At 42.5% G+C, this 24407-nt stretch overlaps 1 protein-coding gene across 2 annotated transcripts in view; it reads right to left on the bottom strand.

The window, feature by feature from the left end:
- LYRM4 (LYR motif containing 4) overlaps positions 1 to 24407 on the bottom strand; it is a 160391-nt gene that overhangs the window by 35200 nt on the left and 100784 nt on the right. Inside the window, exon 3 of one of the 2 annotated variants that reach the window (XM_047732058.1) lies at positions 18592 to 18774. The exons of the other annotated variant lie outside the window; for it this stretch is intronic. Coding sequence (XP_047588014.1) covers positions 18745 to 18774 — 30 coding nt within the window. The 3' untranslated portion in view covers positions 18592 to 18744. Of the gene's footprint in view, positions 1 to 18591; positions 18775 to 24407 lie in introns of those variants that run through there. 2 annotated transcript variants of the gene reach the window in all.

Genomic DNA, 24407 nt, shown 5'->3' with positions numbered 1-24407 from the left:
ATTAATTTTTTTCATTACTGCAATCCCTCCAGCACATAAATTTGATACTATCCCTTCACTGCTTACAATATTCTAATATGCCCTTGCTACATAGGGGGCTTATCACACGGGTATTCTGCCTGCCTCATTAGGCGGTGGGCTGCTGCAACACAGGCCACGCCTTCTTTCCCTGTGTGAGGCCAGCCCGTAAGCTCAGAGGCTGTGTCGTAGCATCTTCCCTCATCAGCCGAATAAACCAGTCTCTGCGGAGTCGGGATCCCTGATGAACACCTTGTCCTCCAAGAGCTTGGACCTGACTGGGAAGGGCGAGCAGGCCTGTGTACTTATCTTTCCTCTCATGTCATCTTCTGAGGCAGACGCTGTTATTATTAGTGTGAAGAGTGCGACGCACATATGAGACATGGGGATTCATCTCAGGTCAGAGAACTGGCAAAGGGAGAGCAGGGGTCTGACCCAGATGCTTGCCCAGTCAGTACTCTTAGGCAATACCCAGAGTGCTCGTCAAATGCAGGTGCCCAGGCCCCACGTGTTAAACCCACTGCGGATGAGACTATTGGTTGCCTGTCCATAGCTGGCCCTTCTTTGGCATCTTCCCTCCCAACAAAGCCCCAGGTTGTTTAGGCCCCTGAGAGCCTCAGGGCTCAGGGGAGGCCGGTCTCACTCTAGCTCCACGTTGAGAACCTTGACTGATCTAGGCCAGTCACTGTGGTCTCAAACTATCTGACAGGTGAACGGCTGGCAGACAACCACGTGACACAACTCTGGCCAATGTCACTAAACTCTGGCCAATGTCACGGGCTGAGGCCCTGTGGAAAAGACGTCCCTGTTCTCAGGAGAAGACAAGGCACCAGGGACTTTTCTTTTTTTACTGTTGGACAACGTCACGCTGGAGCCAGGAGGTTTATGGGCCACTGAATTAACCCACCCAGGATTTGTTGTTGTAAGAAATGGTCCCAACACATTCTCATGTCAGGATTTGTGGACAGAGATCACCACAGAGTCCATTTTGGATCTTCACGGAAAAATGGAACAGCATGGCAGTGGACAGCACAGAGATGAGGGAATAATCTCACCACCGCTTTCTTCTCCTTCCAGAACATGAGCCTAACCCTCACAGCCTACGAGAAGCCATGGTCAGGTATCACTGTGTGGTTTGGATATATTGGCATATATCTTTAATGATGTTCCTAATTGAGTGACAGGTAAGCTTTGCTATGATATTTGTGTTTGAGCCAAACTTTTTTTTTTTTTTAGCAACTTAAGTGTTAATTTATGTTCTATGTGAACTCCTTTTATTATCTTAATGAAACAAGGATATGTGAGATTTCCCTTTAACTAGAAAGCAAACATATGAGTCATAGTCCAGCTGATGTCCTGACATTTTAACCTGGATCTAGGGGTCATTAAAGATGATAATTAAAGTGCTGATTAGGCTACTAATGAACAATCACTTCAGGTTTCACCTAAAACACCAGTAATCAGAAGCAGGTAAATGTCCCTTTCTCTGAGAACTGTGGCTTATTGTGAGATTATGGTTTAAATATTGGGTTATCAGTGTCTAGGAAATAGGCTATCCCAGGTTAAGCAAAAAAAAGTCCTTGGATCTGCTTAACTGGATTTTATATGTGCTCATACAATTTCATAAATTTGTTGTATTAGTATGTAACTGTAAATATATTTGGCTGTTTTATACATGAATCCCCCTTTTATTTTTTAAAGATTTCATTTACTTATTTGAGGGAGAGAGAATCTGAAGCAGACTCTGAACTGAGCACAGAGCCTGAAGCAGGGCTCGATCCCAGAGCCGATAGATCATGACCTGAGCAGAAACCAAGAGTCGGATGTTTAACAGAATCTTAATCTTAATCTTTGTTTGAAGGAAGACAGCAAAGAGATATACAAAATCTCATAGTCCCAGAACCATCCAATGCAGAGAACTAGAATTTACTTTCTTTCCCCAATGCCTAAGTTCCTCGTTTTAGCAAGTAAAGTTAGGCACCAGGGAACAGGGTTGTGGGGGAAGACACAAAAATTATGTGCTGTTTCACTTCTCGTTTTTCTTGTGCTGCTGCTGAAGCCTCTTCTCCCATAAGCTCTGGAAGCTCCAGTCTCACAAATGAGCGACGCTGATGAAGAGATGACTGCCTGCCTTCTCTTTCGTAAATCTGTTGGCATTGAGGCGGCGGCAGAGACAACCTCTCTCACGGACAGAGTGGCTGGCAGTGGGGAAGCCAGGGCAAGGGGCTTTTCACAGTCTAAATGCAGCAAATAGTCCCTATCTTCCTGGAACATGCCTGCACCGTCTGCTGCCCCCCACCGCTCCAGGACACCTGCCCTTCTCCACCCTGACCTTAATACACCTCTCCTTATCGCCAGGGACCAGACCAAATGTCCCTTGCTCCGAGAAGACACTCCTGACTGGTGCATCCCTGGTCATCCTCTCAGGATGGTAGCCCTCCTTATCAGCACTTAATGTGGTCTGTAACAGATTCACCTGTGTGATTATTTGCTTAATGTCTCTTATTGGACTGCCAGCTCCTGAGGGTAGGGGCTAAACCTGCTGTTTACCCCACCGAACCCCTCACTGTACAGAGAAACGATGAAGCAGAGCTGAAGGACTCCAGAAGCCCCAGGCTCTTAAAGACTTGCAGTGGAACGTGGGAGGACTGCACAGGGCTGCTGCTGCGAGCTGTGACAGCTGGACTCCGAACTCAGGTCCTGATCCGGGTGTCCATTGGAACTGAGGCCCTGAATGAGTCACCGTATAAAACATGGATGTGAGGGGCGCCTGGGTGGCTCAGTGGGTTAAAGCCTCTGCCTTCGGCTCAGGTCATGATCCCAGGGTCCTGGATCGAGCCCTGCATCGGGTTCTCTGCTCGGCGGGGAGCCTGCCTCCCCCTCTCTCTGTGCCTGCCTCCCTGCCTACTTGTGATTTCTGTCAAATAAGTAAATAAAATCTAAAAAAAAACCCCAAAAATCAAAAAACAAAAAACCAAAAAAACCCCCATGGATGCTAAAGTGCGAAAACTGATTAGTCATGATAGTTTTTATTTTTTTAATTTTTATTTATTTATTTTTTAAAAAAGATTTTATTTATTTGACAGACAGAGATCACAAGTAAGCAGAGAGAGGGAGGAAGCAGGCTCCCTGCTGAGCAGAGAGCCCGATGCGGGACTTGATCCCAGGACCCTGAGATCATGACCTGAGCCAAAGGCAGAGGCTTAACCCACTGAGCCACCCAGGCACCCCCCCCTTTTTTTAAATGAAAGAAACATTTTCAGATTAGTTGATAGGTGATCAGCTATACTCAGTGAAGAGAAGGGAGACACAGATGGGGACACACACATACACATACACCCCTTACAGTCACCAAGAAGTCAACTCTTCTAAAACCATGCCAACAACAATTACTGAAAATGACAGCTTCTCATTTGGAATCATTTCATTTCATTTATATGAAAGACATAATGAAATAACTGCTAATTAAATCTATAAATACACATGGGGAGATTACTTTGTCATTTCTAATGTACTTCCAAATATAAAATTAAATATAAGTTTTGGATTTCTTTCAGAACTCAAGTTTCATTTCTGATTCACCTAGAATAGCTCCTTTGCCAAAATTTCATTTCTGCCACAATGCTTATTTGTGCTTATTTGTTATTACAAAGCTTTCCTTTAAGCTTGAGTTTTCGTATTCATTATTACATTTTTTAGGGTTGTAGAATGACACCATGTTTCAGATAAATGATTGGGTGAGTAAAAGTTAGCCAATTTAGCTTTGGATGTATGGTCCTGAGTGATCATTAATAATTCAGTGAAACTTCCATTATGAAGTGTGGTATTTTCAGGTTTTTAAAAACTGGAGGTGAAAGAGGTATGACTGTGTGATACTGAGTAATACCCTGGGTACGTGTAAAATGAGGATAAATTTACAACGAGGACCTGACAGGAAACATGCCATGTGGGAAAAGCCTGCCAATGGAGAAGCAATGCAACAGAAGGTCTTCCTCTGAGAGCTCCTTCAATCCAAGACTATTTTAGTATGTTATGGTCACTAGCTCATTAATTCTTCCAGGTCTCGGGGACACAGGTATCAAGGCCAGCAACTGGCTTGTTATCTTGGACTCTGAAGTGGAGGCCAGGCTGGTGGTGGTGGGATTAATCAAGGTCATACAGCGAGTTACAGAGCTGGGACCCCAGCCTTCCTAGAAAGTCACAGCTCAAACCAGTGGCTGGTCCTTCCTGCTCCTCCAGACAGTCTCCAGGTGCTCTTTGTGGGGGCAGGGTGGAGAGAACCCGAAACTGCCAAGTGACCCTCACAGCCTGATTTACTTATCTATTTGGTTATTAAATATGTCAGGATAATAAGCAATATACTAAGGTTGGTGGGAAAAGTAGACTAAAAATCTTGGTAGGTCTATGGAAAAACAAACAACAACAAACAAACAAACAAACAAACGTATCCCTGACGTCTTTCATTGCTGTGAGATCAGGACATCATTGGGCTTCTTGTATCTTAAATTTAGGTGAGTCTTCCCCACTGAGACATGATTGGAAAAAATGAAAATGGAAAACTTGGAGCCAATGTTCCCCTAACTTTAAATATAAATATTTAGAAATGTAAGCATCAGATAGCCAATTCCATTGAAAATCAAACGTGTGCACGGACACACACAGACACACACATGGTGTCTTAAATCATTCTAGGACAGGTCAACTTACTAGCAATCACTGTGCTGAGTCTGTTACGCCTGGAAGTAAAACATCAGTCACTGAAAAATAACGTAGGATGAACGTAAAGAAGGGCACAGGCCACCCGTCAAACCTTCATGCGCAGAAGCAGCTGTGCCCAGCAGCTTGCCTCTGGTCTCCCAGAGCCCTTGCTGACTTTCAGACATCCGCCCTCCTTGCATGCTGCGGCAATAAGGGGTAGTGAGAGGCAGTAACGTGCCAGAGCCCATCTGCTCTACTGCGCAAATGGAAAATCCTTGCACATCAGTTAAGAAACTCAGTATGCAGGCTTTGTGGGAGGCGGGTGAATGTTAATGGGGGTGAACCAGCACCTGTCCTGCAAAGTCACTCCAGTCCCTACCTTTACTCTCCAAGGATCCAGCGGCAAACTGATAAACAGCAATCAGCTGTCTCTCTGCCCTTCTTACCATTCTTTCCTTTTTGGGGGGGGGGGGCGTCAGACTTTCCCCGATTCTAGTACCTCTTTCTTTTCTCTCTGTTTAACCAAGTCTGGGCACCTAAAGGCCATTGGACTTGGTCCCGAACCCCAGTTTTGCCATTTACTAGTTGGTTTTTTTGTTTACCCTTATCTTAGCTCCTTGCTATGAAAAATGATACCCACCTCAAAGGGATGTGAAGACTGAGGTACGTACAACGCCGAGCGCAGTGCCTGGTATACAGCAGGCAGTTAATAACTGTTAGCTATCAGCATGGCTGTTCTTTCTCTGCGGCTCTCCACATAGCCACCACAAAAAGTGCACGAGATACCAACTGTGTACATGCTCTGTAAATAGGAGAGTGCCAACTCACGTGGACTCCTAGCCTCCAGTCCCCCTACAAAAGCCTGATGCCTGAGTGTGCCAGCTCTGACCATTTCCTCGAGATCTAGAGCTGAACGAATCGCATACATCTCATGCTCACTGAAATCAGTCCTCCTCATGCCTCTCCAGTCTGCTCCTGCTCCTGGGTGTGGAAGCTCGATGACAGAACCTTCAGGGGAAGCCACCGTATGCTCCGGCCACCGTATGCTCCAGTGTCTCCTCTCCCTTTCCTGCTTCTGACCTTCAGTCTCAGCCCGTCGGCTCAGCCCTGCATTCCTGCAGAGCTTGCCAGGGAGGCCAGCAGACTCCAACCTCATTCCTGTTCACACGAGTACTCACCGAGATGTATGACTTCTCACCGGAAGTTGGAGTAATGCCAAAATGCCTTTGCAGTAACTCTCGAATCTTTTTTGCGCCTTACCCACTCTGTTGCCAGTCCCTCATAGGTGTTGCTCACACGGCAGACAGCATGTGCAGGGGTTCCTACCTGCCCACTGCCTTCTCCCTCCGGTGTCCTTGCTGGAAACAGACTCCCCAGCTCACATATACCAGTTCCGCCATCTTTAAGTCCTTGAGCGAATGGTTCCCCTACCAGAAGAGGCTCATCTTGTCCCCAAAAGTATCCAACCACTGATTCCCCTAGCATTTTATCAGAAGGCAACATGATCCAACAGAAAAAGCCTGAGTTTTGAATTCAGAAGGACTTGTTTCTGAATTGTGGCTCAACATACTAGCTGCATGACTAGGGGCGGGTTACCTATTCTCTGAATGTTTGCTTCCTTACCTATAAAACAGGATAATAATATCTACCACCCAGGATTATCATGATAATTACATTAAATCTATATAAAGATACAAGAAGAGTTCCTAGGGCACACAGAGAGGCTTAATAAATATAAATGTCTTTCTCCATGGCTTTTTTTTTTTAATTAAAAAAAATTTTTTTTAGAATATAATTTTTTAAAAAGATTATTTATTTATTTATTTGACAGACAGTGATTGCAAGTAGGCAGAGAGGCAGGCAGAGATAGAGAGGAGGAAGCAGGCTCCCCGCTGAGCAGAGAGCCCGATGCAGGACTCGATCCCAGGACCCTGGGATCATGACCTGAGCCGAAGGCAGAGGCTTTAACCCACTGAGCCACCCAGGCGCCCCTTTCCATGGCTTTCTCAACTGATATTTTTCCTTTCACTTTCTGGGAGATTTTTTTTTTTTTTTTCAAGATCTTATTTATTTGACAGAGAGAGAGCACAAGCAGGGGGAGCAGGAGAGGGAGAAGCAGGCTCCCCATTGAGCAGAGAGCCCGATGCGGGGCTCGATCCCAGGACCCTGGGATCATGACCTGAGCTGAAGGCAGATGCTTAACCAACTGAGCCATCCAGGCACCCCCACTTTCTGGCAGAATTATCTGTGATACCCTTTCCTCTCCGTGGCTGGTTGGTAGGCTGCAGGAGGACAAGTCTTTGTGGGACTTCTTGTTGCATTCTCCACAGCATCCAGCGTAACCCCACCCCCAAGACACAGAAGGTGATATACACAGATATTGTGAACGAATGACAGCAGGACTGTCATATTCTTGCCAACACGAGTCACAGGAATCATTGAGTAAGAGAACTGGAAAGGACCTTAGAAATAAATCACTAACTCAATTTCATTTTATAGATGCAGAAACTACAGAACCCAGAGACGTTAAATGACTTGCCTCCGGTCGGCATGCATGTAAACAGTGGCAGACTCTGAGCTCCGGCAGTAGGTGATGCCCAGAGCATTTCTCAAGAAAATGTTACCACCCATATAACTTATACCACTTGGGGAAATATCCGCAGGAGATAAACAACTTGTAATCTGACAACACATCTGTAGTATCTCAGTGCCTGCCATGACACAGTAGATTAAACAAGGAAACAGAGCTGGCTTTTAGTCATCTTTCAGCCTTCTCATCTTAAAAAAGAGAAGTATATCTCTGTGTTTCTTCTTTGGTAAGAATGTGCCATCAGAAGGCATGGATGGTGGAGGTGAGTGGGGAGGTGAAGGCAGTGTCCAGCTCCCTCCCTCTGACTGGCACTGCCACGCTGCCCCTCCTTCTGCTGGCTGTCCACTCCTGTAGGGACCCTTCTTCCTCTAGTCCTGCCTCCAGAAGGCTGTTTCCTCACTGCCTGAGCTGACTACTAGCTAATCTCATAACCCAGCTCAAATGAACATGCCAATAGGAACTGTTCCCAGATAATGAGGTATGAACTGTGTCCTTCTGCAGAAAGCCCTCCTCTTTGGTTCTATTAATGGCTGGGGAGGGTTTTCAGGGTAGACTAGAAGGCTAACGTAAATGTGTGGCTGGGCTGATGCTTCACCCCTGCCTTCTAATGGTGAGCTTGCTCGTGGGTGGAGGATGCTATAAAGGGCTGATTAGACAGTAAGAGTATTTAGTGTTTTATTTACCTACAGATTATACATGTAACAACAGTGGTATGGTATGTCCTTAAAGGATACTTAAGACCTCTGGGCTTTCAGGCTCCTTAAATGAGAGGATTATTCGCCTAACTCTGCCTCTCTGTGGTCCCATGATTGTCACAATATACTGTGTTTTTCAGTTTTGCATCTGTTGAAACTGTGATAATGTGAAACACAGCTAAGACCTCAGGTTACAACACAGTGGGTGGGTGGAGAAGTTGGACGCTAGGAAAATAAGCAGATGAGTGTTAGCTCGGGCAGCTCACTTAATCCGAAAGCCTCAGTTGCCTTCTCTGTGAAAGAGGGGATCCTCAATAACACTTGTTATCTTTCTCATGATGAGTGATAGGGACATAAAACCTAACAGTCTTGGTAAATCTGTGGTTTTCAATAGGGATGCTCAGCAAAATCACCCATGTGATCTTAAAAAAATGTATTCTGATGTGTAGGCAGAACTGGGAACCACTGTTAATGATACTCAACAAATGTGAGGAACTTCTGGTATCTCTAGAGTCATTCATGAACACTTGAATGAAATGATCACGTATTCTGTGAATACTGAAAGATACAAAAGAAAGATTCTAGTAATTCCAAAGGAGAAAACTGCTTGTCCCTTAGAAGTAGAAATCCCACATAAAAATGCTAAATTGCAGGAATAAAGCCTGAAAATTCTCCCTACAGGGATACACAGAATGCTCTGATTTTAAAATTATTGATTCTTTCCTAAATCTGATAAAGAAAATTACTTGCTAAATGTTGTCATAAATACTGCTGCTACAATTTTTACCCAAGTTATAAAATAAACCAAAAAAAGCCTCCTGTAAATTAGATATTCTCTATCTTTAAGCCAATAATTTTAATCAATATTAGTCTGTGAGTTTTAAATGACTTTCTACTGAACCTCCCCCCATCAAGTTATTATCAGAAATATTGATTTCACTTCACACATTTAATCTTACAAGTTCAAAAAATGTTAGTCTATTAAGTTAACATAAAAAATATAATTCAGTAGAATTAAACAGCAGAGTGAATTCTCTATAATACCTGGAAATTGGGCCTATCTAGGGAAGATTTTTAACATATTAGTGACACTAGCCTTCTCAGTCTCAGCCCTGGAGTGGGTGGGAAAGGAGTTTACAAAGGGATATAATACAGTACATAGTACTGTGTAAGACCTAAGACCATGCTGCACATAGATGAAACATCACTAAACAAAAACTCCAACACCACTTTATAGATTTAAAAAAAATCAGTACAAATGTACAGTAACTTAACCCAAATTACATACTTAGTATTGGGGGGCATCAGAATTCAGGTCCCATTGCCCCAGGTCTGGGACTTTTTATGGATGATGTTACTCTGACAGGATGGCTGGTTGGATGGATGCAGGTTAGGAAGAAGAGTGATATGGAAACACGGATTCTTTTCTGTTTAGAATCACTGACTTGCCTGTACTGCCTACCGTTAGACTGACTGCTAACAACACTACAGAAACATGGGACAGGTTTTCAGACTCTGACTTTACTAGGCTAATAATTAATTTCTCAGCTACTGAGATCACATACAGAATGGAAGTTCTTGATGCTGGTAAATTCTATCATTTTTCAATAACCGAGTCTCAACAGCTGTGTGTACGTGTGCTTGGTGGGGCGGGGTGGGGAGCCATACATACACATATCCTTTAATAATCATGCACTTCTGTATCAAGATGTTGTGAAACCAATCAGAGAACTGGGATTCTAATACTGATTCTATCTGTTGTGTTAGGCCTGTTTTCTCAGCAGCAAAAAGTGGATAATAGCCTCTTCTAGTTTCTCTGAAGATTAAAATGATAATGAATGGGACAGCGCTTAGAAAAGCCTAAAGCATTAAACAAAGTAAAGCAGAGATTTTTGGTATGTTATAGCTTCTGTTCATACCATACTACACACACACACACACACACACACACACACACACACACATTTGTATGTTATACTTCGTATGTGTCCCAAAGCATTATACATGTTCCCTGTGAAGTATTGGTTGGTGCATATGTATAAGAAAAAGGGGCAGGGGGACCTGGGTGGCTCAGTGGGTTAGGCCTCTGTCTTTGGCTCGGGTCATGATCCCAGGGTCTGGGATCCAGCCCTGCATCGGGCTCTCTGCTCAGCGGGGAGCCTGCTTCCCCCCGCTCTCTCTGCCTGCCTCTCTGCCTACTTGCGATCTCTCTCACTCTGTCAAATAAATAAATAAAATCTTAAAAAAAAAAAAAAGAAAGAAAAAGGGGCAGATGGAGAAGTCTTGAGAGATCTTTGGAAGCAGGTGGGACAAATCAGATGTTCTCAGTTCTCATTTCACATGGAGTTCTCCAGAGGTAACCAAACAGGTTGTCTGAAACACAGTCAGCCTGCATCTGGCAGCAGGAAGAGTAAGCAGTGGGGTGTGGGGGTGGGGAAGCAAAGAAGGGGCAGCAAAGCAATGGGAAAGGTCAACTCTGAGAGTTGGACCTCCAGTCTTGCTGAGACAGGATGGGGAACTGCTGGGGATCTTTGCTGAGCTGCCCCATTTCTCCAGGTGTTATTAGAATAAACCCCCATCTCAGATCTATTCTATGCAACTGGCACTTCTGAACCTCCTATTATCTGTTTTGTACAAACAGAAAAAGCCCAACACCAGGAGATATTCTGGTCCCCTTAGGGAGAGAAATCTTGACTGCTGCACGGCTGTCCGGACTTCCCAGAAGTCGCCCGGCAGTTGCTCGCAAACCTCTTAAGGATTTCAAATCACAACACACATCGCGGTAATATCACAAGACCCTAACCTCCCATGGCAGCCCAATTCCACCTTGTTGAAAGAAAAAGAGGAAACACCCCGCCAGCATTCTGAATTTTGCCTTGTGAATAACAGTAAAGTAATGCTCAGTCTTCTTCCAGAATAATCCCCTTGAATTCAGTTAAACAGTACAGAATGGCAAGTTCAAGTTCAGAGTTCGTGACTTTTACAAAAACAGAGAAAAGTATCTTTCCATTGTCTGGAAATCATAAGGATATCTGCTCATTTATAAACAGATACTGAGTGAAAGCCCACAACATGGAGAAGTATTTTACCCTAAATCACCAAGAATAACCTAGCATGGCAAAAGTTACCATTTAATGCTTACCCTTTATGACTGGTAACTTCACTTAAATAGTTTGGGATGCCTGGGTGGCTCAGTTGGCTAATTGTCTGCCTTTAGTTCAGGTCATGATCCCAGGGTCCTGGGATTGAGTCCTGCCTGCATCGGGCTGCTTGCTCAGCAGTCAGCCTTCTTCTCCCTCTGCTTGCCGCTCCCTCTGCCTGTGCTCTCTTTCTCTCTGGCAAATAAATAAAATCCTTAAGACAAAACAAACATTTAAGTGAATAAAGACGTAGGTATCTGCTAAGGACTATGACGCAGTATTCTGGTAATCAGTACTTTATTACCAGGCTCAGGCTGCAATTTCTTGAACACATGAAGGTAGAGATACACAGCAACTGTTTCTCACGATTAGATATTCACAGCCAGTTAACAATATAAAATGTTCCTGGTATGAGCTCTGCAAATAGAAAGCAACTTAAATGGTGTCTAAAGTTAAAAAAAAAAAAAAAGAAGACTACTGAAATTTTACATTTACAACATTATGTTTTAACTAAAGGAGAAATCCTGTAGCTTGCTTTAAAATAGAAACAACACAGCGAAATTCCCAAAGGTGGCATTTAGCAGTGAGATTTGGTTTTCATTTCACCTGGCTTAATAATGAAAACATGAAGGACGGCTCCCGATTTCTCCCAGATCAACATATTAATCCATTTAAAGAAATACCACAGGAGGCTGTTCCTCCTTTTCTTTAGAGGGCCGATTTAGTTTGCTCTTGCATAAAACTGAATGTAGCTCTCAACTGCAACAGTGCCCCAGCCTGAGCGCTGTAACGTGAGCTGGATTTCAAGCAAGCCTGTGGGCTAAGCCTGCACTGAGAGCACCCGGGGCTTCGGCTCCATCAGCAGCCCCTGCTGCCACCTGTGGCATTGGAGGAAAAGGGAATACGGGCCTTTGAACAAGAATGTCAGCACTGAACTCCAAGGTGACAGCACCGCAAAGTACGGCCCTCTCTGTTGACTACTGGGACAGAATCAGAGAGAAAGGAAACAAAGAAAGAAGAAAAATGGTCCCCATTCCCCCAAAGTTTTATATATACGTATGTTGGGTGTTATGCGAATGTGATTGTGTTCATGTATGTATGCATGCACGTGCACATTTTATATGTACACAGATACATGTGTGCACAAATGTATTTATTCATGTACGTAGTCATAGACACAATATTTGTACAGAGTAGGAGTACTTATCAGTATTTCAAAGTATTTCAAGCACAAGCGAATACGAGCAGGAAAACCTCTGGCTCATACTGTCAGCAATGAAAACTGACCCTGAGCATAATGTCATAGGGCACCTTTAATAACGATATTGTTTTCCAAAGTGCTGCCACGGAGTGAGACAAGCCGGCTCTATGGAGGGGTCTTTCCTCTGGGTCCAGCTCTTGAGGTTACGCAGGTTGATAAGAAATCTAAATGATCATTGCCACTGCCTTTGCTCGGCTGGAAGAGGGTCAAAGCTGGAAGAAGCAAAGCTTTCTAGAGGCATCATTCCATCTGTCTGAGTGGGAATTTTTTAAAGGTCCATAATTATAGTGGAGTGTGGGTGGGAAGAAGGCCGAGGTACCCTCCTCGTGAAGGCAGGTTCAGAATGCTGCCCTCAGCTGGGCCACACTGGGAAGTGGGGAGCACACACGTTCTAATGGCACTGCATGGGACAGTCACAGGAGTTTTTAACAGGTCTCTGTCCAAGCAAGAGCCGAGCTGGAGACAGCAAGGCTGACAGCAGATGTCCTAACCACCCCGGGTGACAGGTCAAGCAGGCAGGTCAGTGTGTGGTCTGGAGAGACGTGTGGGCGCGAGACACATAGTTAGGTGGTCAGCCACTCAAGTCGTCCCTGAAGAGGGTGAAGGTGAGCGGGGGTGGGAAGAGGGCAGACCATAGTAATGCAGGGACATAAGGAGACGGGTGAAGAAAGGAGCCCACAGAGGGGACTGCCTAATGGTGGGAGAGAAGGCAGGAGAGTGGGGACATTCTGAAAACCAGGGCAAGAGAGTTTTTAAGAGAAACAGGTCACAATGGTTGAAAGTCAAGACAGATCATGGGAAGTAAAGGATGAAACTTATTATTTTATTATATTTAATATATATATTATATATATACATAAATATATATAATGTATTTAATTACAACAGAGAGGTCAGTGAGGGTAGCATTGGAGCTAAAACGCTTTCAATGGCTCCTCAGTGCCTATTAACCTACATCAGGGTCTCTCTCTCTCTTTTTTTAAAGATTTTATTTATTTGACAGAGAACACAAGTAGGCAGAGAGGCAGACAGAGAGAGAGAGAGAGAGGAAGGGAAGCAGGTTCCCTGCTGAGCAGAAAGCCTGATGTGGGGCTCGATCCCACAACCCTGGAATCATGACCTGAGCCAAAGGCAGAGGCTTTAACCCACTAAGCCATCCAGGCGCCCCTCAGGGTCTCTCTCTTAAAGCAAAGCTGTCCTCTAGGTCTCTAACTGGCAATCATACCTTAGATCTTAGGTCTTCCCATCATTACATTTTGTTCAAGAATTTTCCTTAAAATTCACACCAATCTTATCAACCTCAAATCACACCTCTGCTGTGAAGTTTTATGGGACCACCTCAGTTCAAAAGTTCTTGCTATTTCCTTTATAACCTAAAAGCGTTTATCTTAATATTTTACAGGGCGACTATATTAACCTAGCCATGCTCATTCAGCATGTCTCTCAGAATCTGCTTTTCCTGAGGTTCATCTATTTCCCCACATCCTCATTTACCCCTTCTCCTTGGCTCTCTCCTTCTAAGCCATCATCTTTCCCTGGAATGTTCTTTCTATTTTGTGTTTTTTGTCTGCCGAAATCCCTTCTTTATTGAGAGCAAGTGAGCGAGCAAGTGTGCACATGCGGGAGTAGGGAGTGGGCAGAGGCAGAGGGAGACAGAATTTTAAGCAGATCCCCTGCCGAGCCAGAGCCTGGCCCAGGGCTCCATCTCACAATTCTGAGGTCATGACCTGAGTAGAAATCAAGAGTGGGACGCTTAACTGACTGAGCCACCCAGGCTCTCCCTGAAAGCTCTTTTCTTAAACTTCAGCATGGTTGAAGTGATCAGAAATGATCCTTTGTTTCTTTGGAACACTTTAGCTGAATGACTACTCTTTCTGCAACTCAGAACAGTAAATGGTATTTAATTTCAGGTATGTCCACTTATGAACGTAATTTCCCCTCCCTCCCAATTGGATCAGAGCTCCTGAAGAAGTAGCAAACTAGGCATTTCAGCACCTGACAGATCTGGGTCCCACCCTCTCGGATTGGCGAGTAGGTTCCTTGAATCTCCATTTCTTCAAATGAAAAATGGAGGCCAAGATGCTGCCTTTGCAGGTGTGTGGTTCTCGTCCAAGTCAGGTATGAGCGGCATTCTGCTCCATGCCTGAGGTCAGTGGCAATCACTGATGAGTACATACACTCCTTCCCTTTTTCCTTTCCTTCCTCTGTCTCCCAGGCAACTGGACCATAAATTAATAGAGATGAAAATGCTCCCCGAAACTATATGGAGCAAAGGACTTAGATCAGAAAAATGGGATTACAGTCTAACTTCTCTGGACTTCGGCTTTCCTTTTCTCAGACAAATGAAAAATACTACCACTGGTCCTGTCCAACCTACTGAAAATGCTGAGAATCTGCATGGGATAATATATATTATATATGTAAAACTACAAGAAATTGCTAAAATATTGAGTAATCACAATATTCCAAATTATGGTTCATAGTACAGAAATTTTGGTCTTTTATTATGTAACAATATCCTCATCTAATACAGGAAAAACTATGCTAAGAGTAAGAATCAGATTAAGGGTTGTAGGTTAAGATTTTATCTCCCATTTGCTCATTGGTTGGTAGAAGACATAGGTAAAGCAACAGAAGAAATATAAAAAAAAAAACCTACTAGCTAAATAATAAATTAGTAGGATTTACCTTTAAAAGTTTTCCTTTACCTTTTCACTTTTCTACTGCATTCTTCAAACTACTGTATATAACCCATTTCCCCCCCACATCTCACAACCTTAAATAGATTATCAGATGAGTATAAAATAACCTTTGTGGTCAGCATTTGGAATAACTTATGAAATCAATTAAAGCAGTACAAATACTAAATATTAAAATATAGTGCATCAATTATTTTTGGTTACTGAAGAGGAAAGTAAATAAGATATTAATCATGAAGGAGAGCAGCTACAAAAGGCTGTATGAATTATGTAAAAATCCTAGTGATGTATTTTCATTACAGTATAGCTGTATTCACAATGGCATTTAAAAAAAGGAAATTTCAACAGCCACTAACACCATGTTTCTCTCTGGAAGGAGCTGCCAGGGCTTTGTGCTTTCACGGTCCTGAGACACTGGAGTTACAAACCTGAATTCTTAATCACTGTGGTGGGGCCGAGGAGAAGGCAAGAGGGAGGAGGGCCGGATGTACCAGCCATCTAGGCCTTTCTTGTCTGCAGCAGCTTCTTCTGCTGAGCTAGCAATGTGTGTTCATTATCTTCAGTGAGGTGCTCACGGGGTAATTAGGAAGGGAGGGAAATCTCTGTCTGTAGGAAATCTCAGCATCTTCTTGGAAAGAGAGTTTAACCACTTCCTATTAGGCATCCCCAGGATTCATAACCCTGGAGAAGAACCCTAAAAAGGGGGCGCCTGGGTGGCTCAGTGGGTTAAAGCCTCTGCCTTCGGCTCGGGTCATGATCCCAGGGTCCTGGGATCGAGCCCCACATCAGGCTCTCTGCTCAGCGGGGAGCCTGCTTCCTCCTCTCTCTGACTGCCTCTCTGCCTACCTGTAATCTCTGTCTGTCAAATAAATAAATAAAATCTTAAAAAAAAAAAAAAGAACCCTAAAAAGAAGAGGTCTCCCTCCTTCCCAATCAAGCCAAAACACAAATGATGCAGTCCATCATCATTTGTAGCGCTTTGGGGGCAATCAAGGGAGTATTTCAGTTGTAACTGTGCCCCGGACTCAAGCACCAGCAGGGGTCATGACCTTAGAGGCACATCAGAATCACCTGGGGAGCTTTTTAAAACTCCCAGGGTCCAGACTGCAACCAGAACTCCAGGTGTCAGCAAGTTTTCAGAGCCCTCCAGGTGATTCTAATTAGTATGTAGCGGAGGCAGAACGCTTTAACTGGGTCAAGTTCACACCTACTTCATTTACCTAAAAAAAAAAAAATTATATCTTCCGCTTTGAACAGTTTCCAAGCAGAGAACGTAACAGGCCTCTGCACCCTTCATCTATCCCTGCCATTTACGTGTCCCTTCATTATTTCCCTACAGATGACACTCGTGAGCAGCAGTAGTGAACTTGATACGGCTCTGGTTCAGGGAGGAGAGGTCCACAGCTCAAAGACAGGACTGGGCTTGGGCGGGGATGGCACAGAGAGGGAGACGGTGGAGGATGGAGCAGGCGGCAGGGGAGATCTGTTTGCTTACATTTCATGGTAATGGAAAAGCTAATTTTTTTTTTTAGGGTTATAAGTATGTGTGAAACCATCTGGTGTTTCCTGCTGTTGCATCCTTTAGATTTTGCATGTTTATATGTCCATGGCATCAAAACATCATGAACCTAAAACGGTAATATTTAAAGGACATCACGTTTTATTGTAATTATACATATTATTGATTTTTTCTAGGCATGCTGTTTTAGAGTGTCAGTAGTAAAGAAGTAGCTGAAGTGTATCTCCTCTTGTTAAAAGTAAGGAGAAAAGGAAAAAAAAAAACCAAAGAAATCCCCCCCTGCCATGTTAATTGGCCATCTGGATATCACCTTTTATGAGAGTTCGTATTTTTTACCCATTTTTTAGAAGCTGGTGTCACTCTTTAAAAAAAAAAAATTGATTTTAGGAGTTTAGAGTTTACACAAATATATTCTGGATGTGGATCTTTTTTCAGACATTTTCACCCATTCTGTTTTTTCATTCTCTTAATAATGGTGCTCTTGCCATCACAATTTTAACATGGCCCAATGTATTAAATTTTTTCTTTTATGGTTCACACTTTTTGTGTCCTGTTTAAGAAATCTTTGTGTACTTCAAGGCAATGAGGTTTTCTTTTGTTTTCCTCTAAAACACACACCCACACACTTACTTTTCCCACTTTAATCTATGATCCGCTTTTATGCATGAAATGAGGAAAAGGCTAAGATTCTTTTTCCTTCCAAACAGCTATCCAAATGGCTGAACACCATTTACTAAAAGGTCTATCTATCCCTTTCCCACTGCACTGCAGTGTCATCCTTGCCATAAATCAGGTGACGGTATAGAAGTGGGTCTCTTTCTGGACTGTATTCTTTTCATTGATCAGTTAGCCTAGCCTTGCACCAGTAATGCAATCTTAGTTACCAAAGCTTCTGAATAGGTTTTATATACAATAGTGGGGGTACTCTAGGTTTCTTTTCTTTCTTTTTTTTTTTTAAAGATTTTATTTATTTGACAGACAGAGATCACAAGTAGGCAAAGGAGCAGGCAGAGAGAGAGGAGGAAGCAGGCTCCCTGCTGAGCAGAGAGCCCAATGCAGGGCTCGATCCCAGGACCCTGGGATCATGACCTGAGCCAAAGGCAGAGGCTTAACCCACTGAGCCACCCAGATGCCTCTGGGTTTCTTCTTTAAGAATTCCTTGGCTAGCCTTGGTCCTTTGTATATCCATGTGCTTTTTTTTTTTTTTAATTTTATTTGCTTATTTAATAGGAGAGAGAGAGAACAAGCAAGGGGTGCGGAAGGCAGAGGTAGAGGGAGAAGCACATTTCCTGCTGAGCAGGGAGCCCGCTGTGGGACTTGATGCCAGGATCCTGGGATCATGACCTGAGCTGAAGGCAGACATTTAACCAACTAAGCCACCCAGACAGCCCTCCAACTGCTAGTAATTTAACTGGGATTGTATTATATCTATAAAGTCAACCTAGGGAACATGGACAGCTTTATAACGGGTGTTCTAATCTCTGAACATGAAATATCCCTCTATGTACAAATACATGAAAAGTGGCTCATCTTCTGAGTTATTAGAAAAATCAAAATTAAAACCACCATATATTCCCTAGACTGGTTAAAATGAAAAACAAAAACAAAAACAAAAACAAAAACAAAACAGAAAACACCAAGTATTACAAAGGATGTGGAGTAACTGGAACATATATTGCTCATGGGAATGAGATCTAGGACATCTATTTTGGAAAACTGCTTGGCATCATCTTCTAAAGCGGAACAGATGCAAAACCTATGACCTAGCAGTTCCATTCCTAGAATGACTATTCACTAAAAGGTAAGTACCACAATATATATATTGGCACCGTTCAGTCCGAAACTGGAAACTACCCAAATACCTACCAACGGTAGAAAGGGTAAATAACTTTAGTAGCATATTCACACAACGAAAGAACATAAAGCTCTGAGGACAAACCTTCTACATCAGCACGCAATAATACGGACAAGTCTCCGACAATACTGAGGAGTAGCCGGTTCCATTCGTAGAAAGCATGACAACAGGAGAACCAGTCTGTGGGATAAATCCCAACAGCACTTGTCCTTGGTGGGGTACAGTGGTGAGGAACTATAAAGTCTTCTGGAGTGTTGATAATGTTCTCTTCATTGATTTGGGCTCTGAGGACATGATACCTTCAATTTACAAAAAGACAATGAGCTATACTCTTAATGACAGTGCACTGTTTATATATTTTAACAAAAAGTGTTTTTTATTTTTTTTTAAAGATTGTATTATTTATTTGAGAAAGAGAGGTCACAAGCAGGCAGAGAGGCAGGCAGAGAGAAAGGAGGAAGCAGGCTCCCCGCTGAGCAGAGAGCTCGATGTGGGGCTCCATCCCAGGACCCTGAGATCATGACCTGAGCCGAAGGCAGAGGCTTTAACTCACTGAGCCATCCAGGTGCCCCACAACAAGTGTTTTTAAAGGAATTCATAATTGGGTTTTCCATTGAAAAAACGATTCACTTTTAAACAATTTCCTCGCCCCATTTGCCCCGCCCCGCTCTGAAGGCATTTATATGACCAATATAATTTTCTACAAATTTATACAGGGAATTTTCTTTTCTTTTTATTATTCTTAAAAACAAAACAGACAAAACCAGAATAAAAAAAAAGGGAAACTATGCTCTGCAGGAGTTCCCCCAGTTGGAAATGAGTTTAAATGCAGTGCTTTTGGGAATTCTATCATTCAACTAATCATGTTGAACTCTTTGTGAGAATCTAATTAGAAACATTTTCTTTACCTTCTTTAAGATGAGAAAATGGAGAAATGAAGGACAGAAGACACGGCTAGTTTTAATGAGTTTGTCTTAATTCCTCATTCAGATCATTACTTATTATCCCTGCCCGTTAGAGTGATTAGCAATAGCTTTAGCCTGGACACAAGTGTATGTCTGTGTTTATTTTTCCATGAGCGGCATCTGTAATGGTCTCTTTACCCATCTTTTGTAAATCTGTTACGCTGACATCCAGTTGCCCTAATTTGTTTTTCTCTAGTTTTGTGTTGATACTAATCAGTGGATGCAATTACAGAATCCCAGGGAATTCATTTTTTAGATGCGACAAAACATAATTTCCCCCAAACTTGGCAACGAATGCTAGCTTACTTCCTTCTAGTCTATTTCTAGGAAACAGGTTACTGAGATTTGAGCCTTACATTTCTATAATCCACCAAATGAAAAGTGTAGAGTGAAACCAAGAATTACAAAGCTGAGACTGTTTAATAAAACCAGTAGAGGGAAAGGCCAGGAGGACAGTTTTTAAAAATTATAAGTATAATACAATTATAATTCATGTTTTAATAGAAATACCAAAAAAATGATTATAGTGAGGAAAAAAAATCTCACTCAGTAGTGAGTAACATGTTAGTGCTATGAAAGTGCTATCTGAAGAACAGTTTGTTCTCTGTTTGTATCTACCCCAGCGTTGGTCATACATCAAAAAAATAAGAATTTTTAAGGGACACACTATAATATCACCAAACAGATTTGTGGTAGTGTTGAGAGCTGTCTGTGGAAAACTTTTTTTTTTTTTTTTAATATCCCCAAACCATTTATTTCTTGTTTTTTTTTAAAATTTTATTTTACTTTTTCAGTATTCCAAGGTGGAAAAACTTTTTAAACCACCTTAAATATTGCAGTTTTTGTTTAAAAAGCTTAGAAGCTCCCCAACATCATCATCTAAACAGTGTGGAGCTGAGAGGGTGACACTTGTTTTAAAAAGCCACACCATGTGATTTTGGGGCCCAGTTTCTATGCTGAATATACCATGCAGACATTCTTCATTTTTTCCCAGGGTTTTCTTATTGCCTGTGTTGATTCTAGGGGGTGAAGTAGGAAGTGGAGTAGAAAATGATGTTATATCTGAGCCATTTCCAACTTGTCCCTAATTTATTCTAGGATATCTGTCAGAGAGTAGAAGGGAGAAAAACAAGTTCTCCAAGGCCGTAAGTGACCCATATCAGGATGAACACCCCATCAGCACCACCGAAGACTTAAGCACAGGTAAAACAAAACTGGCTTGAGCTTCCTATGCTTATTTCTGGACTTACAAGGAAAGTAATAAGTAAGTGGCTTAGAGCAAGGAGGAATAAAATACCAGTTTTTAAGAGCTCACTTGGATGAATGAATTATTGAGAACTGGGACCATTTGTACTTGAATGAGTATAAATTGAATTTATTTTGAGAGTCTGAGAATTATCCTTGGATACAATTTGTTATATTCAATGGAGGCAAACCCAAAAATAACCACTCCCACCCTACCCCTCCCAAACACCCAAACCGAACAGAGCACAAAAACCCTGTCATTGGAACAGCTGGCTTTATAGGGAGAAAGGAAAGGGTCATCCATTTACAGAATGCCTTGTACATATACGTTCCTCTCCATTCTTAACCTGTGCATAAATCATCACAGTGAAGCGTGAGGAGTAAGTAGAATCCACAGTTGGAACCAGCCCAGTATGTAAGTATAAAACTGATGAACCCATAAAAATCATTTTACTATGGCATCCTGTCCCCAAAAGCTGGAGCATTAGAATTTGACAAGGCGCATGGTCTACCCTGGGGACATGATTATGTCAAGATGGTACCATAAGCAGATACATGATCACTGGCACTTAAACCTTTGTGGTAATTTAAAAAAAAAAAAAAAAAAAAGATCTTGGCAAAGCCAGAGAATCAGTTTTTGAGGAGGGTCATTTCATAAATGATAGATCAAAACAAACTGTTTGAAGATGTCATAAATACGCACAGGTATGCCTTGACTTATTCAAAAGACCTATCCCAATGACTCTGCTTTCAAAACTCTAAGTCAAAGTATATTTTAAATAAACTAGAAGCAATTAAGCTTGATTATAAAAACCACATATTCTTTTCTGAATAAAGGCAAAAAAGCCTTTGGTGTGTGTGTAAATTATTGTTTTGCAGATTAGACCCCTCACCCCCAACAAGGAGTGCCTACTTTTGTCACAACCTTTCGGGAGTCCCCCATAGTCTGAAAGATCATTTCTAACTTTGCTCTCACCCCCAAACAGCCCATGCCTGGGCTTCGACCCTTACTCATTTGGCATAGACCCCTCTACCTATCAGTCAAAACATCTTCAATAAGTAAAATCTTAAATTTGTCTTTGTTGTTGTAAGAGTTTGCCCACTATGCACAGAAGGGCATAAAATAAAAAGGTTGCTTCCTTCTCTCTGTCCCTCTGGCCCCCATCCCCAAAGATAATCACTGCTAACAGCTTCTTACGTCAGAAAAAGTCTCATATCATGACTCCACAAACGCACAGAAACACAACCACTGATCCAAAGTTCATTTTTGCTCCTTCACAGACTAGTTCCCCCACATTCTGCTCTGTGCTATCTCTTCCCCTATTAATTCCTATAACATTAATAAGTACACTGTCATGTACTGATCTCTTTCTATTTCTGAACTTGCTTCATCTCCTTTTGTCTTTTCAACAATATATCCTTATTTATCTATAAGAGCACTTAGGACAGTGTGGGGCACACGATGTAAGTTATAAAAATACCTGTCCGATGAATGACTTTACATTCTGAATTGTAAGTACAATTCGCCTTCCTTTTTCTGCTGTCATGGAAGAGGCTGTTCACACACAATGCTGAGTCAGATATTTCTTAATGGGCTACTCTTTGCTGGGAGGAAGCGCCTGTTTATTTGGGTTATTAGTAGCTGGGCTCTGATCCAGAAATCCACTTCTGGAGAAATAGGCTGCATTTTATTTTTAGCTATGAATGGGGTATACATTTTGTTTGCTTATTTAAAATAGTTGGCTGCTCTGATAAAATAAAGCTATGGACAGAAAATAATAGATCATTGTTTCTTATATCGTATTATTGGGAAGAAACAAAGGAAAAAAACACACTTTGTGTCAGAAAACAAGGAGGTGCTCAAAGACTAACCAGGCCACGTCAAAGGGACAGAGGAACTGCATAGAAAAAGCTCTCACTGGTAAATGTGGGACAGTGTGGGCATCAAAGGAACAATGATGGTAATGGACTACACTTTGAACAGACAATAAATTTCTAGTGATATTCAAAAAAATAGGGGAAGAAGAGTTAGGGAGGAAAGAGAAAGCTCTTCTGTACAGAATGCCAGCAAGCTGGAAAATCACCTTTTGCAACCACTCATGTAATAATTAATTCAGGCAAGGGTCATCACCAATGGATGCTAAAACCTGGATGAAAAGTTGCTGCAGAACAGATTATTCATGAGGCCTTAAATATCACTTATTAATTATAGGGCGAAGGGGAGATCTCAAGCAAATGAGCAAATGGAGCATCCCCAATAAACGGGGTGCCTCCTGATGTGACAAAATGAGAACCACTGGTCACTCATGTAGTATCGTGTCAGAATATTTTACCCGAATCTAAGGACAATGAGGTAAGTCCGTGTGGCAGGACATTATCCAAGACAACTGGCCAGGACTCTCCAAAACTGAAATCTCACAGAAGACACAAAAAAGGGTGAGGAGAGGAGCTGATGGCCCAGATTTAAGGAGACAAAAGGAAGAGGGTGGCCAGTGGGTGGACCCTTTATTGGATCCTGATGGGAACCGGGAGAGGAAAGAGGATGATGGGGGAATATGGAGAAATTTGTACTAGATTGTATTTTACGCTAATTGATAATATTAGGGCATCACTGGTAACTGCCCTGGATGTAATATTGGTCTCTTGGCTCTGTGGGAGAATGTGCTTGTTCTTAGGAGACACATGCTGAAAAACTGAGGAGCAGAGTGTCATCAGCTGTGCAAGTTACTTTCATGGGACTCAGGAAAACAGAGAGAGAATGACCATGATGGTGACAGGGAAAGGGGGAGGAGAGCAAGAGGGTGGGCAAGTCAGTGAGAGGGAGCAAATGTGGCTAATGCTAACAACTGGGACGAAGGGTATATGGGTTATTGCTGTATTATTTACAAAAAAAATTTTTTTTTAATTTTTGAAGAATTTCAACATAAATAGGAGAAAAATCAGACCAACATATTTTTGGCTCTTTCTTGCTTGAGCAACAAACCTTACCACTTAGATGACAGCAATTAGGTCTGTTAGGTCTGGTCAGTTTGGGAATCAAAGCAGAGATAAAACTGGTCAGTTTTTAAAAGGGTACAAGGAGCCAGCTGACACATTGTAAAAGGCGTGAGCAAAGCTTATCGGAGAGGGCACATGAGAGCATCTACAAGCAGGTGCCTCTTTTAAAAACAGAGAGTTAACTGAGAGTTAACAGAGCACTGTTAATGGTGTGGCCAGCAGTATAACTTGGTAAGTGGAACAGAGCAGATAACCAACCACTGACTGGTGAAGGTCACGGGGTATCAAGTAGGAGAATTCTCAAATACGGAATCTGCAAATAATGAGGATCAGCTCTATGAGAAACATATACCTACCTTCATTCCTACACACTACAACATATTCTCCCTGAAGGTTAAAACCTCTTTTGCAGGCTTGAAAGTGCTTCCTGTCTAGGGTTGTGATGCTGATTTATCTGCCTGCCTTTTCCCAAAGGTGTCTCTCAGTATTCTGTAAGCCCTGTAGGAAACAAACCCCGTTCTATTTTATCCTGTCACCCTGCACTCTGCGTCCGTTGTGTGACTTCTACTAGTCTGCAGGCAGAAGAGATGACCAGTGTGATGCTTCTGGATAATATTAACATTTAGATCAGAGGACTGAGTGCTGAAGAAGGTCATCAAGAGGACGTGGCCACCAGTTGACCTGTGAGCTGGACCCTGGCAATCAGAGGCATCTCACCTCCTCCC

This window comes from Lutra lutra, chromosome 6, assembly GCF_902655055.1.
Source record: "Lutra lutra chromosome 6, mLutLut1.2, whole genome shotgun sequence".
In the NCBI taxonomy this organism is placed as follows: domain Eukaryota; kingdom Metazoa; phylum Chordata; class Mammalia; order Carnivora; family Mustelidae; genus Lutra; species Lutra lutra.
This window is presented reverse-complemented; position numbering and strand designations above follow the sequence as displayed.